The sequence below is a fragment of the Microtus ochrogaster genome, chromosome 18 (assembly GCF_000317375.1).
Source record: "Microtus ochrogaster isolate Prairie Vole_2 chromosome 18, MicOch1.0, whole genome shotgun sequence".
NCBI lineage: Eukaryota > Metazoa > Chordata > Mammalia > Rodentia > Cricetidae > Microtus > Microtus ochrogaster.
Genome location: NC_022020.1, coordinates 3,765,424 through 3,780,829, shown reverse-complemented (window position 1 = coordinate 3,780,829; position 15,406 = coordinate 3,765,424). Strand labels below are relative to the sequence as shown.

The following is a 15,406-nucleotide window of genomic DNA, read 5'->3' as shown; positions in this document are numbered from 1 at the left end:
TTTAAGTTTTAATGATATAATATATAAAGCTTATAAAGTAGCACCTAGTCCTTGGTTATTTGTATGCATCTTAAAATATTCGTAAGTTTCAATAATAGAGCATCATTCTCTATTACTTTTCATTCTTTGTAGCGATATTTCATTTGTATTTTAGTGAACAAAGCTTGCCTGAAGATTAGAATGCAGAACAGCCACACTAGTCAGCTATACAGACCAGACAGTGGTGGTCCACGTCTTTAATCCCAGCAGCCATACTAGTTAGCCAGAGAGGCCAGGCAGTGGTGGTGCATGTCTCTAATTCCAGCTCTAGAGAGGAACATAAGGCGGGACATGACAGGAACTCACTCTTTTTTCAGTCTGAAGAATTCATAGAGGTTAGAGCTCTCTACTGGCTTGGCTGTTTTGTTTCCCTGATCTACAGGTTGAACTTCAATTGCTGTCTCTGGGTTTTTATTATCATGCTACGTTGTTTTTGTTTGTTTGTTTGTTTTTTCAAGACAGGGTTTCTCTGTGTATCTTTGGAGTCTGTCTTGGCACTTGCTTTGTAGACCAGGCTGGTTTCGAACTCACAGATTTACCTGCCCCTGCCTCCCAAGTACTGGGAATAAAGGCGTGCACCACCACCACCCAGCTTATTTTTTAAGTAAACAAGCCATGGTATGTTACAATCATCAGAATAGCTTTGTAGGTAAATACACATACACTTCAAATAGATTTCCAGTAGGTGAATTGTCAATAACTTTCCTTTATTGGATTCTTACTGCCTTAGCTATCTGCACTGTTTCGTGTGTTTCCAAATGGAAAACAACATAATGTTCAGTTCTCTGAGAGAAAAGAATCCTAAGAATACCTAAAAATGGTAATAAAGAACAAGCAGGGTTTAGGAAACTTATTTCAGGGAAACTGTGAGATTATTTTAAGCCCTATGCTTAAAAATAAATCTAATTCACATGACTGACTTGAAATACTGAGGCCAAGAAAAGTCACTGCAAAAGCATTTAATAAACCTGTCCCTGTTTTTTCTTGGCTATGATTTTCTGTGAAGGCTAACTTCCTATCTTGATTGACACAGTGGACTTTATAGCTAAACAGGGTTTTTTTTCCTTTTCCTTTTTTTCCTTCCTTTTTTTTTTTTGATTTTAGAGAAAGGGTTTCTCTGTAGTTTTTGTTGCCTGTCCTGGAACTAGCTCTTTTAGACCAGGCTGGTCTCGAACTCACAGAGATCCGCCTGCCTCTGCCTCCCGAGTGCTGGGATTAAAGGTGTGCGCCACCACTGCCCGGCGCTAAACAGTTCTTGTACCTAATAAAATGAAAAAAAAGAAACATATTCAAACAATATAGTATTTTCCTAATCTCTGGCCACCATGATGATGTACTGTTTAGACACCATGCATTGCTTTTTATATAGACACATTTGGTTCATCTGTAGCATAATGTTCAACCTCCAGCAAGCTTTCATTTGACTTATGATCAAACGCACGGATTGATTAGAAACAAATAGGGGTTGAACAGTGAAAAAGTATCAGAGATCTTTTACCCCACAGTCAATGAAGAAACTGAACCAGAAGGATATGCCCATTATTTTCCTATCCCACATTCACTGTGGCAAAACCACAATTCCAATTTTTACTAAATGACCCGAAGTTTAAACAGTAGCCTTATGAAAGCAAGACAGAACTAAAAGTTGATGTGAGAAAGCGAATAGGAGTAGCTTAAAAACATTGATTTTCCTGTTTAATTAAACTGCGTTAACTTTTATGGAGCCTATCTTCCAGAGTCAACATTTTAAGGCTTGAGAACGCAGAGTGCCTGGTGATTTTTCCCAGTAAATCGTAAACAGACTCAGCGTGGTGGGGCTCAAGGAGAGCTGACCAGAGGGCTCTGGAAAATCCAAGCTCCGCTGGTGCTGAAATAACTCTCTTGTACCTACGGGACGAAAAGCATCCTCCTACCCAGTCAAAAGTATTTATCTCAGTGATAACAAGCGCCTTTTTTTCTTGTCAGAATTTTCCCGACCTAAGGCTAAGCAAGGCCCAGAGGAAGCAAAGCTGGGGCGCCTGCCAGCACCCCGACCAGAAGCAGGGAAAGGTCCACCTCCGTCGGGACCTCCACGGCAGCCCCGCCCCGCCCGGCCAGCCCCGCCCTCACAGGCTCCCGCGCGCGTGCGCGAGACCCGGCCTGTTCCCCTTCCGAACGCCCGCGCCGCGCTTGCGCACGGCGCACCGGCGGTCTCCGTTTGTTTGAACAGGAAGGCGGACATATTAGTCGGTCTCAGCGCTCCTCGCCCCACCCCCCAGGCATTCGCCTCCGCGACTCGCCCTTTTCCCAGCCCGGCCGCAGCCCCTCCCAGGAGCTCCCGCATCAGCAGCCGCCCGGACCCCACGGTTGTCTTCCTCGCCCGGAGTCTTCTTCGGGCCGCCGACCTCGCCCTGCCCCGCCGGACACAGCGGTAGCAAGCTCAGCAGCGACCGGTTAGAAATGGGAGCGTGAGCCTGGTCTGCGGGGGTCAGGTCTTGGCCGAGGCTCCTCGGCGCGTCGGGCCAGGCCGACAGGAACCAGGGATGCGGGGCTAGACCGCCTCCAGCGCCTTCGAGCGGAGCGGGGCCGGCCCGGGGCCCAGGCGGCGCGGCGGCGGCGGAGGCAGCTGGCGCAGCTCCTCACCCGCCCTTCGCTTTCGCCTTTCCTCTTCGCCCTCCCTGGCTGCCCCGAGGGAGTCTCCACCCTGCTGCGCTCCCTCTTCCCGCCGCTGCCCTTCTCTGGACTGGGCCCCGCCATGGCGAAGGCTGCCGGGGCCCGCTAGGCTGAGGCGCCTCGCCGGAGCGACCCGGCGGCAGGCGACGGCGCTGTCGGCTGTCGCGAGGGGCTGCCGGGTGGGATGCGACTTTGGGCATCGGAGCGGCTGCGGGTCGCTGTCACCCCCAGCCTGGGGTCTGGAGAGCCGAAGTCCCCTCAGTGACGGGGAAGAGGGGGAACCGGGCACACCTGGTGACCCCGAGGTTCCGACTCTTCTGCTCCGCGGCTGCAAACCCCCGCGGAGGAAGTTGGTTGAACTTGTTTTTTGCTGTGAAGGTATTGTACAAGTAGCAGCATCATGTCGACTGGGGACAGTTTTGAGACTCGGTTTGAAAAAATCGACAACCTCCTACGGGATCCCAAATCGGAAGTGAATTCAGATTGTTTGCTGGTGAGTGCCGCTGTTTTCTCTGGGTTGCCTTGGGTTCCTCTTGTTTGCTGTCTGGTTAACTGCAACGAGTCTCAGGTGTGCATAGTCATCTTGGGAAGATGCCAGATTTCTCTTTGGAAGAATTTCGAAGTACTAGTAAACTTCATAATTCAAGCCTCTTTTTAGCTATTTCACTGGTTCTCAGCTAGCTACTCTGAACTTAGGGTTTTGATTCCGCTTGTCAGTCCCTCAAAATTCTTAGAAACAGCTATTGCAGGTCGTTTCAGAACGTTAACACGTCAAAGTTTATAGTGTATAGTTTGGTGAATACGATTTTAGTTAGCATTAATCTTCCAGATTAATTTGACGATAGTATTGAAAAATCTACTTTCTGTGTACAGAATTAGTTCCTAGGGATTTGGAATTTAGACTTGGAAATGATAATGGAGAATTGATACCGAGAAAGTGATTTTTAAGATAAAATTTTAGGTGTCTTGAGGCTAAAGAAACTTTGCTGAACGTTAAATGCAAACACCTAAGATTTTAGGCCAGCACAAGATTGATGGCTTTTGAAATATTGTTAGTAAATATATCTCACATATATTAATAACTCTTTGATGGTAGTGAACTTACTATTACCATTTTAAAAATGTTTTAAAGTTCGTAGGTCACAAAAAGTCAAAATCCAACCTAAAAATTGACAAGTCGTTGATAGCAAATACAATTATTTGTAAATAATTGACATTTGAGCACTGCCAATACAGTTACCAACAGAATTTTCCCGATTACTACTAGAAATTATATTTTACTACTCTTTCAGTTCAAACAAAATTACTTGATCTCTAAAATCATGTTTTAGTGACTATATGGACATGGGAGTCTCAGAGAATTATCTTTGTATACTCATAGTTTGGATATTTAAGAATAATAGAATAATACCATTCAGAAAGATGACATTTTAAAATCTCACATTGAATGAGGAAATTTTGTAGGTTAAAAATGTGTATTTCAGTTATTCTAAACATTCCTGTACAGTTTTAAGTGAGTAAGGTTTCTCAGCAAAGCTTTCAGAATTGCCCTAAGCATGCTTGACTAAAATGAGAGGGTGTGGGTAATGTGTTTGGAGTGTTTCACCCACATTGTAGATTCTCTTTCATACTGAGAAACAAGGGTGATGCATAAGAAATTTGAATTTTTTTATTGAATGATAAAAGTAATTAGAATACTTATCTAATGTTTTCCACATTTTATATGTCTTTAAATATTTACTGAAATTGTGTCCTAGGTTTTATTATTGTTAGTGGTCCTGCCATTTTGAACCCAGCACATGCTAGACAAGCACTCCACCATTGAGGTGTTCCCCCTGTTATGAAGTAGATTATAAGGAGAGTTTAGGAGCTTGTTTGTATTTTTATTGCTTGTTTTCTCTTTTGTTACAGTATCATTTGGTAGGTACCTGATAGAGTTGTGGAGCGTACAAGGAGATAAATACATGTTATATGGACTCTTGAGAGTTGAATCCACTTAGGAAAACATTTTAATATACACAGAAACAAAGAAAAACAGTTTACAGATTGAGAAAACAACTGGTTAATTCCAAATGACTATTTAGTGTCCTTCAGTCATCTGTCTGTATCATGAAAACTGAAGGTTGCTCTGAGTTCAGAGTGCCAAAGTGTGTTTTCTGATGAATAGGCTACCGATTTGAGGACAGCATAGAAGATGGGTGCATCCATGGCTGCTGTGGCATGTTTAGAGAAACAAGATAGAGTTGGAAAGATAGTGGGGTTAGATTTGTCAGATTGGAGCGCACTTATGGCTGTCAGAAGATTAATCTAGGCAAGACCCGGGATAAATGAGATCGGAGCATTTTAAGAGTGCTATGATAGTCTACTGACAGTTGGAATCCCAAGCTAGGATATGAAGATGAGGAAGGAAGAATTGATAGAACTTAATTGACAGTTTAAGAGGAGAAGGGAGAACAAGAGAGGCATTTAGTCAAATGACTCCAAAAACGTTGAGTCTGGGTTACATTGAAAATGGTGAAGATAATCAGGTTTTGAAATCGCTTAAGAAAAATAGCTCTCAGATGTATTTTAAATGTGCTGAATTTGACAGGATAGTAAGATGAGAGAGAAGAAAGGGTCTGTAGACTATTGGAGATGTGGAGTTAAACTTACAATAAAGGATAGTGATTTGAGAATCATTTACATAAAATCGAAACTGATATAACGAAAAGGAATAACCTAGAAAGAGATCTAAGGGTGAAAGATAAAGGTTGAATAAAAAGGAAGAGTCAAAGAAGCAAGCACTCTAGGTCCTCTGCGTTAAGGTAGCCAAGTAGCTTTAGGAGTTTGGAGAATTAATATTGAATGGACAGATTTGATTACTTTCTGTTGTAATCTTACAATCTTGATCTTTTTAAAATTCCATTATCGAAGGTGACTTGAAATGTTATTATCAGGTCACCCTGAACTTTAAAGATGGGGATTTTGTTTGGAAGCAGAAATCCTCTTTCCACTTTTATAGTGTCTAGCATGAATTTTCTTTGTACAATATTTTATGTTTATCATTGGGCATTCATTCATGGATTCGCTCATTCATTCACTTACTCTACTATTCTCAATGACTTATGTCACTACATTTTTCAATGAATTTGTAACTGCTTTGTATGGAATTTGGACCTGTTGTAGATGGGAGGTTTAACACTCCTTTTTTCTTGGTTGCTTCTCTAGCTTTGAATGTATGTGAGCTGTGTACATATAGGTACTGTTAGAGACCAGAAGAAGGGTGTCACCTCCTGGAGCTGCAGTTACTGGTGGCTGTGAGTCACCTGTTTGAGAACTGTGAACTGAACTGGTGTCTTCTGTAAGAGCAACAAGAGCTTTTAACTGCTCTCCAGCCTCTGTCTAGATCATTTTAATCCTTGGTGACTTGTCATTCTAGTCTTTTAGCATCTCTTTAAATAGGTTGTGGGATTGTTTGCTTCTGGATCCAGTTTTCAGTAATGAAAGCTCTCAAACCTTTTGGTTTCACAACAGTTTGCTAGCAAATGTCTTTAAATCTAACTTTATCCAGAAAACACTTATTTGGGACAGTAATAATGTTATCATTTATACAATAATACCTTGAAGAAATGCTGGTAAGTGGCTGTCCAATCTTTTCTTCAAGAACATGACTTTCTTTTTGTTTCCTTCTAACTGGTGAAGTGTAAGATGGGTGGGTAAAGGGGAAGGGCGATTTGTGTTATTTACAACATTCTCTCACTGTTGTGTCCCTTAGTACATATTTGTTACAATTTTTTTCTCATTAGTCAATTTTTTTTTCAGAATGTGGAAAGCAATTGTAAAAATATTGTATGCTGGTTTTCATTTTTCTTATGTAAAATTCTCTTTTTTTGTATTTTTAACTAGTGCTTTCCCCATCTTTTCATTTTCGATTTATTTTTCTTCTCTTTGCCTTATTCTTTGCCTTGAATGTGATGGATAATGCATTCCAAACTTGAAGCATCAATTCCTTAGCACTCTTTTCATTATCTGTAAATCTTTTTATATACATATTTATTAATATTGTGTGTGTGTGTATGTCTGTGTTTGTACTTGTCATGTAGATGTCAGAAGACAACTTTGTGTAGTTAGTTCTTTTTGGCCACCTTTATGCGTGTGCTGGGGGAGTGACTCAGGTTGCCAGGATTGTGCTTTAAGCATCTTTATTGACTGAGCCATCTAGTTTGCTCTTTATTCTTTTATTTGCTCCAAATTTTAAATATTCAACTGGCTTTTAGACCTCTTCGCTTAGACATATTATCACCTAGATTTCTATATTCTAAAATAAATTATTTGTGTTGTTAATATCACTACTATCTCTGCCACTAAACTGGACATTTTGTTGTCAAGTTTTTGGCAATACTATTCCATGCATTTGAGTTACAAAAGACTTAGAGTAGAATTTGAGGGTCTAGATTGCTGCATAATCTCCATCCTCTTACCAGTTAGGTTAATCACATTTGAGAATATGCTACCGTTGGTGGAATGAAAAGACTTGAGATAATTCTTTGTACCTCATACTGACTCTGTGCGCCAACTGATTGTCAAAGCTTTGTGCCTACTGTTGTTCATAGATAGCTGTGTGCCTATTAGTACTAATGATTTCAAGTTTATGGGTTTAATTATTAGTAGTAGTACATATGATTGGCTTGGAGCAAACCTTTTTCCTTAGCCTGTTGTTAATCTCTGTTCTATTTCTATGAGAAGATAACATGACCAAGGCAACTTTTATAAAAGAAAGTATTTAATTGGGGCCTTGCTTATAGTTTCAGAGCCCATTATCATCATGGTGGGAAGCATAGAAGCAGGCTATGTCCTGATCTTCAAGCCGAGAGAGACACACACATACACTGGGCCTGGCATGGACTTTGAGAAGTCAAAGCCCACCCCAGTGACACACCTTCTCTAACAAGGCTATACCTCCTAACCCTTCACAAATAATGCCACTCCCAGTGACCAAGCATTCAAATATATGAGCTTATGGGGGATCATTCTTATTCAAACCACCACAGGATCTAACTTTGATGTAGCCTCAAGCAATGAAATTCTTACTTCAGCCTTGCAAACATGCATAGTTTATACTAGACTGTTCAGATGATTGTTAGTTTATTGCAAGGGCATTAAAAACAAACTAGTCTTCTATTTCATTTAAACACTTAGTAAATGTTTCTGTAGTGCTAAATGTGAATTCAAATCTAGGCCTTGTCAAGTGTGAGTTGGAGGGTTTTTTGTTTCTTTGGGATAGGATTTCTCTGTATATTCCTGACTGTCCTGGAGGGTTTTAGGTGAGTTATTTTAAGCCTGGAAAGCTCATTTCAAGATTTAAACTTAAAGAAAATTGTTATGAAAATTAAATATTACAAATTATGATATGTATAGTGGTCAGTAACCTGTTACTTGGTAGCTGTTACTGTCATTTTATAGTATTTCTGGTACATTGTTTTCCTTAAGTGCAGAGTAGTTAACCTGTCACTTAAGTCTACAATCTAGATATGTATTCTTGAAACATCCAAACCAAATGTAACTGAAAATGTAGATATTAGATGCATTTAACTAGGAGAAGGGTTTTTGGAGATTGTTTACTCAGTTATGTTTTATTTTGTAGTTATGGGTTTTAATTCCGGGAACTTGCACATGCATGAAAATGCTTTACCTCTGAGTTACATCTCCAGCCCCTTAGTCAGGATTTATAATATACTTGCGGTGATTGGAATAGGAATGTCCCCCTTAGGCTCATCATATGTTTGAATGCCTGGTCATTTGGGAGTAGTGCTATTTGAGAGGGATTAGGAGGCATGGCCTTGTTTGAGGAAATGTGTCATTGAGGGTAGGCTTTGAGGTTTCAAAAAGCCCACTTCAAACCCATAGACTCTCTTCCTGCTGCCTTTGGATCCAGATGTAGAACTCTGGGCTACCATTCCTGCCTGCCTTCTGCCATGCTCCTCACCATGAAGATAATGGACTTAAACCTTTGGAACTGTAAGCAAACTACAGTTAAATGCTTTCTTTTATATGAGTTGTATTGGTCATGGTCTCTTCACAGCAACAAAATACTGACTGTCTTAGTTAGGGTTTTTATTACTGTGAAGAGACACCATGACCACAACAACTCTTAAGGAAAACATTTAATTGCGACTGGCTTACTACAATTCAGAGATTCAGTCCATTATATCACAGCAGGAAGCATGGTGGCAGGAATGGCATGCATGGTGTTGAAGTAGCTGAGAGTTCTACATCTTGATCTTCAGGCAGCTGGAAGTGAACTGCTTCCCTGAGTATGGCTTGAATATATATAGAATTGATAGAAGGATAGAATTGACTTCTGCTAGTTGTCCTCTGACCTCCAGATGTGGTATGTGCTCCTGCCCACAAACTGTCTTAGTCACTGTTCTCTTGTAGTGAAGAGATACCATGACCATAACAACTCTTATAAGAGAAAGCATTTAATTGGGCTTGTTTACAGTTTCAGAGGTCTAGTGAATCTTCCTGGCAGGAAGCATGGTGGCAGGCATGGCAGGCATGGTATTGGGATGTAGTTGAGAGCCCCACCCTGATCTGCAGGTAGAGAGAGAAAGAGACTGGGTCTGGCATGGGCTCTTGAAACCTCAAAACCCATTCCAAGTGACACTTCTTCCAGCTAGACCACACCTCTTAATCCTTTTCAAGTGGTGCCATTCCCTGAAAACTAACCATTCAAATATATGAGCCTATGGGGGACATCCTTATTCAAATGACCACATATACACATACAAAATAAGTAGTTGTACATATTTTAAAAAGATGAACATCTGGGTAGTGCTGAGTACATCATAGGAAATGGTAATTTTTAAAAACATGTTATTGACATGATACAGTGAAAAGAACACTGGACTGAACATTCAAAGCATTTTCATAGTTTTTTGTTATTAAGTCTTGTAACGAATTAAATTTTTGTCAGTTTCTTTTTTGTAGAATGATGAAGAGTTGGGTCAAATAGTTATTGAAGTCCTCTGTATCTGTATAGTCTATGAGTCATTACAGTTTTTAAATTATCCTTGGGATGGAAGAGATATCTTAGCAGTTTCAAGAGCACATGTTGCTCTTGCAAAGGACCCAGCTACTATCATTCAAATTGTGGTTCATAACCATCTGTAACTCTAGTTCCAAGAGATTTGACACCTTCTTCTGACCTCTTGAGGGCACCAGTTACATATATAGTATATACATACATGCAGGTAAAACAGTTGTACACATAAAATAAATCTGAAAAATTGAAAATTTATTATTGGTTTATTAGTTTGGAAATAAAGTTTTCACAGTTCAGTGGTATTGGGGTAGACATACAACTATAAGAACTACCTTTGGGTCATGCTGATTTTGGAAGTAGGTCTTAAACTGACTTTAATTGTTAGACATGACACTTGGTTTTATGTTTTATAACTTATTTTTTTTATAACTCTATGGTACTGATTCTCAACCTTTCTAATGCTATGATCCTATACTACAGTTCTCATGCTGTGGTGACCCCCAGCCATAAAATTATTTTCGTTGCTACTTCATAACTGAAAGTTTGCTATTGTTGTGAGTCATAAATGTAAATATCTGTGTTTTTTGATGTTCTTAGGCAACACCTATGAAAGGGTCATTTGATGTCCTGCTCCCCAAAGGGGTTGTGATCCACATGTTAAGAACTGTTGATCTAAGGGTTTGTGCTTTTTGAACAGAAATTATAATCAAGATAATTGCTTTTATATCCACTATAATAATATGTGTAGCTCTGAGTGGTGGTACAAATTTGTAATCTTAGCACTTAGGATGTAGAAGTAGTCCAAAGTCATCTTCAGCTACATTGTGAGTTTAAGGGCAGCCTGACCTACAGAAGATCCTATCTCAAGATAAAAAATAAAAACAGATAAAACATCCTCCCCATGTGTGAGTGAGTAAAATATGTATATATATTTTATTTTTGTAAAACATAGCTCTTTTCTGTTTGGGATTATGAAATACAAAGTGTACTTTCCTTGTAATTGCTGAGTGATTAGCAGGAGACTAGGTACTCAGATTAAAGTCTGATATTGTAGAGAGCCAAGAGGTTATCTTTACTTTGGTCATAATTTAAAAGGTTGGCTAACTTCCAGTAATACTTTCTCTATTAAACTGAAACAATGGGTCATGTTAACATCTTTTTCTCTTTGCTATCATTCAGTCATACTCAGTGTTGGAACTAAAAGGCAATGGGGACACTATAGTGAGGTAAAAGCAAATAGGGGTCCTGCTTTTATGGAATTCATAATTGTAGGGAAAAGATTAACTAAATGTCACATTAAAATAGTTGAAAGGGAGATAAGGTACGTAAGATCTATGCTTTTACTTTAAGGTTTGGTATATATATTTTAAGACTTGTGATAAAGCTGTCTTGAATGTTGTCTTAGGGCTTCTATTGCTGTGAAGAGTTACCATGACCACAGCAATTTTTATAAAGGAAAACATTTAATTGAGGTGGCAACTTAGAGATCAGAGGCTCAGTCCATTATCATGGGGAGCATAGTGGCATGCAGATAGACATGGTGCTGGCTACATCTTGATCAGAAGGCAACAGGAAGTGGACTGTGACACTGGATGGGATCTAGCATAGGAAACCTCAAAACCCACCCCCACAGTGACATACTTCTTCCAACAAGACCGTGTCTACTCCAACAAAGCTACACTTCCTAGTACTGCCACTCCCTATGAGTTTATGGGGGCTAGTTACATTCAAACTACCACATTCCACACTCAGGCCCCCATAAGTTTTTAAACAATATAACGCAAAATGCATTTAGTTCAACTTCAAAAGTCCCCATAGTCAGTCTATCACAGTCTCAACAACGTTTAAAAGTTCAAAGTCTTTTCTGAGACTCATGGCAATCTCTTAACTGTAATCGCCTGTAAAATCAAAGAGCAGATCACATACTTCCAACATGTAGTGACACAAGATATTCATTACCATTCCAGAACACAGGGAAGGAAGCACAGTGAGGAAACAACCAATACAAGACTGAAAACCAGCTGGACAAACTCCAAACTCAGCATCTCCATGTCTAATGTCAGAATACTCTTCAGATCTCCAATGCCATTCAGCTTTGTTGCCTGCAACACACTTGTTTCTTTCTCGTGGGCTGGTTCCACTCCCTGTTAGTGGCTGTCTTTGGCAGGTATCCTACGATTCTGGCATCTCTAACATTTTGAGAAGGCTTCACCTTCACAGCTTCACACAGTGGGCTCTTTACTAGGTAGGCCTCCTTTCAGATACACCCCTGACACATGCCTAGCCTCAGTGGCTTTCCTTAGTCTTGGGGAGCAAATTTCATCTGTCCTTAACTCTAAAGCCAGAACTTTGTGGCTGACGCTGCCAAATTCTGCTGCATGCTGGGACTGGAACATTGTTCAATTACATCTTCACCAGCTTTCTGTTTTTGATTGTTACCTTTACTGCCTAAGCCTGACTGTTCTTTTTTTTTTCCTATTTATTTATTTGTTTGTTTATTTTACACACACACACACACACACACACACACACACACACACACACACTATTCTGTCTGTCTGTATGCCTGCAGGTCAGAAGAGGGCATCAGACCTCATTACAGATGGTTGTGAGCCACCATGTGGTTGCTGGGAATTGAACTCAGGACCTCTGAGCCATCTCTCCAGCCCAGCCTGACTGTTCTTGAATTTGATCTGTAGACCAGTCTGGCCTCAATCTCAGAGATCTGCCAGTCTCTGCTTTCTGAGAGCTGGGATTAAAAATGTGCGCCACTACACCCAGATCTAAGCTTTCTTTAATTTGTTTCACAGGTTGGAGACTTAGTTGGGCGGTGTCTTGCCCTGAGGTCACCACTCCCCTTCATTCCTTTTCTTAACTTGTTTATCTCCTTGTACAGAGGATTTAGCTCTATACCACTTTCTAGTGCCCTTTTCCCCCTCAAATATTTTTACTTGCTCAGCTTGCTTCTTTTCATTATATATCTTCATTAGACTTACCACTAATATGTACATGACAGAGTCCATACTAGGCTGTTTTGAGATTTCTTCTAACGAAATTACTCCAAAACTCTTCACTTTAGCCTCAGACAGATACTTAAAACAAGGGCAAAGGGCAGCTACTTCCTATACCAAAATATCACAGGAAATATTTCTAGACAGCATACTGAAATTCTTCTCTGAAACCTCTTGAGGTAGCCATCCACAGTTCATCAAACCACACTTACCACCACTGTCTTCCATACTCCTACTAGTATGGCCCATTAAACATGCTTTCCTAACCCAAAGTACCAAAGTCCTTATTACTCCACACAGTAACATGGTCCAGCATATCACAACAATATCCAGTTCCTGGTATCAACTGCTGCCTTAGTTAGGGTTTTTTATTGTTGTGAAGAGACACTGTGACCACGGCAACAATTATAAGGGAAAACTTTTAGTTAAGGTGATGACTTACATACAGTTCAGAGGTTTCAATTCATATCATGGTGGGAAGCATGGCATCATGCGGGCAGACATGACACTGGTTAATCTTGATCAGAAGGCAATGGGGTGATCTGGGATACTGGGTGTGGCTTGAGCATATGCAGTATCTCAAAGCCCATTCCTACAGTGACAATAGGTCATACCTATTGCAACAAAGCCACACCAAAATAGTGCCACTCCCTATGAGTTTATATGGCCAATTACATCCAAACTTCTAAAAGTGTATAATTTTCATATATGAGTCTGTGGTTTTTTTTAATCAGATTCACCTGACTTGTTTAAAAATAGATTCTGGGCTTTTCCCTAGGCAAACAAAAATCAGAATATTTGGGGATGATTTCTAGAATTTTTCATGATATGTTAGGTTCTTAGATGCACTCAAGCTGCAAAACTAGTTCTGGTGAGGGGGAGGAATACTATATTTGAGTTTAGTTTGGTAATTTTATAATGAAAAATTTCAAACATATAGAAGATAATGTAGCTCTGTTGCCCAGTATTTGTATTTCTCAGAATTTTATGTTTCACTGTCCATCATTCACCCTTTTCTTCCTATAATATGTTAAATTCTATGTATTATTTCTCCCCCCCCCCGTGTGTGTGTGTGTGTGTGTGTGTGTGTGTGTGTGTGTGTGTTGGTATTTTAAGACAGACAGGGTTTCTCTGTGTAGTCTTAACTGTCCCACTTTGTAGACCAGGCTGGCCTCGAACTCAGAGAGCTGCCTGCCTCTGCCTCCCCAGTGAAAATAAAAAAAAGGATATTCTCTTATAACCACAGTGACTATTATCATATCTAACACAGACACTCTTTGTTATCATTAATTTCCAGTTTATATTTATATTTCTCTGAGTATCTTAACTAGCCTCCCCCCCTCCCCCCAGGGTTTCCCTGTGTAACAACCTTGGCTTTCCTGGAACTCCCTCTATAGACCATGCTGGCCATGAATTTACAGAGATTCGGCTACCTTTGCCTCTCAAGTACTGGGATTAAAGGCGTGCACAACCACGCCCCCAATTTGTTTTTTTTTTAATCCAATTACTTTATTAAAATCTGGGTCTTTGCAAATTGAACAGTCCCACATTACATGTTACTACTGATTTTGTTTTGTTTGGTCTTTTAGGTCTTTTAAATGATTGAGTAGTGGTGGTTTAACTGTGTTGGACTTTTTAGTAAATATTTCCATAGATGTGACTTTTCTTTTGCATCACAGCAAGAAGCATATTATGTATATTTTTAGTATTCCTTCACGTTTATTAGCTGATTCTGTTGAGAGAAGGACTTGGCATTACCTATGGCTTTTACTTTGAAATACAGTTCATGATACGAAGGGTGAATTCTCCAACTTTTAATTGCTACTGTGCTGAAGAAGTTATTTTTTGAGCCTTACCATGATAGGCTTGGCAGAGACAGACTTAGAAAGGTCTAGATAATGTTCAAGGAAACTTTTTAGTGAGGTGACAGTGCAGTAGGACTCTTGACTACCTGCCACTGTCTTAGGGACTGAAGGGATGAAGGAAGAGAGAAATGGGGGTTGGAAGCTCCATGGAAAAGGACCCATATGTTCTAAGTAGAAACAATCATTTTGTTACAGCAGTTGGCAGTAAAGGAGCCCACGGGATTTTTCCTAACTGCCTTCTAAGCCCTACAGTCAGTTTCTGTGGTTTTTCATTGCCCGAAAAACTACTAGGAGTGCATTTTTCCCTCTACAATGTGAATTACAGGGATAAAACTCAGGTTGCCAGGTTTTTTGGTGAGCATCTTTCCCTGATGAGGTGTCCATCTGACTGGGCAGTTTGATCTATTTTTGACTGATGGGAGGCTCTTCATGTTCTTATGTTTGTATGTGATCCTAATTATTTTTGACAGAGCATTTGTTTTTGTCATAAGATGCTGAGGCTCATCTTGCACGTTTCTTTGTCCCATGCTTGAAAATTAGTTATTATTCCAAGAAAATTTCCTTTTGATGATGTTTTGAATTCTCATTGCTACTGGCCTGCAATTGTTTTTTGTCCTTATTTGGTCAGTAGAGCTTTAATTTTTGTTTTAATTTTTGAATTTTAACCAGCTTACTATTATTTAGACTATTTCAATACAAATTATTTTCAGTATTTAGAAATTTGATCTTTTCTTCCCTGCTTTCCCTCTCTTTCCCTCAGTTCAAGTTACAGTTGAGAAATTCTCATTAGTATATAACATTTTTATCCTTTTTTT

At 39.9% G+C, this 15,406-nt stretch overlaps 1 protein-coding gene across 4 annotated transcripts in view; it reads left to right on the top strand.

Moving 5' to 3' along the window:
• Positions 1–3,060: 3,060 nt before the first annotated feature.
• Positions 3,061–15,406, top strand: part of Rock1 (Rho associated coiled-coil containing protein kinase 1) — a 129,901-nt gene continuing 117,555 nt past the window's right edge. For 2 of the 4 annotated variants that reach the window (XM_005355749.3, XM_026783434.1), the window contains exon 1: positions 3,061–3,184. In XM_005355749.3, coding sequence (XP_005355806.1) covers positions 3,092–3,184 — 93 coding nt within the window. In that variant the 5' untranslated portion in view covers positions 3,061–3,091. The remainder of the gene's footprint in view (positions 3,185–15,406) is intronic. The other 2 variants (XR_003377719.1, XM_026783435.1) reach the window with 1 other exon arrangement.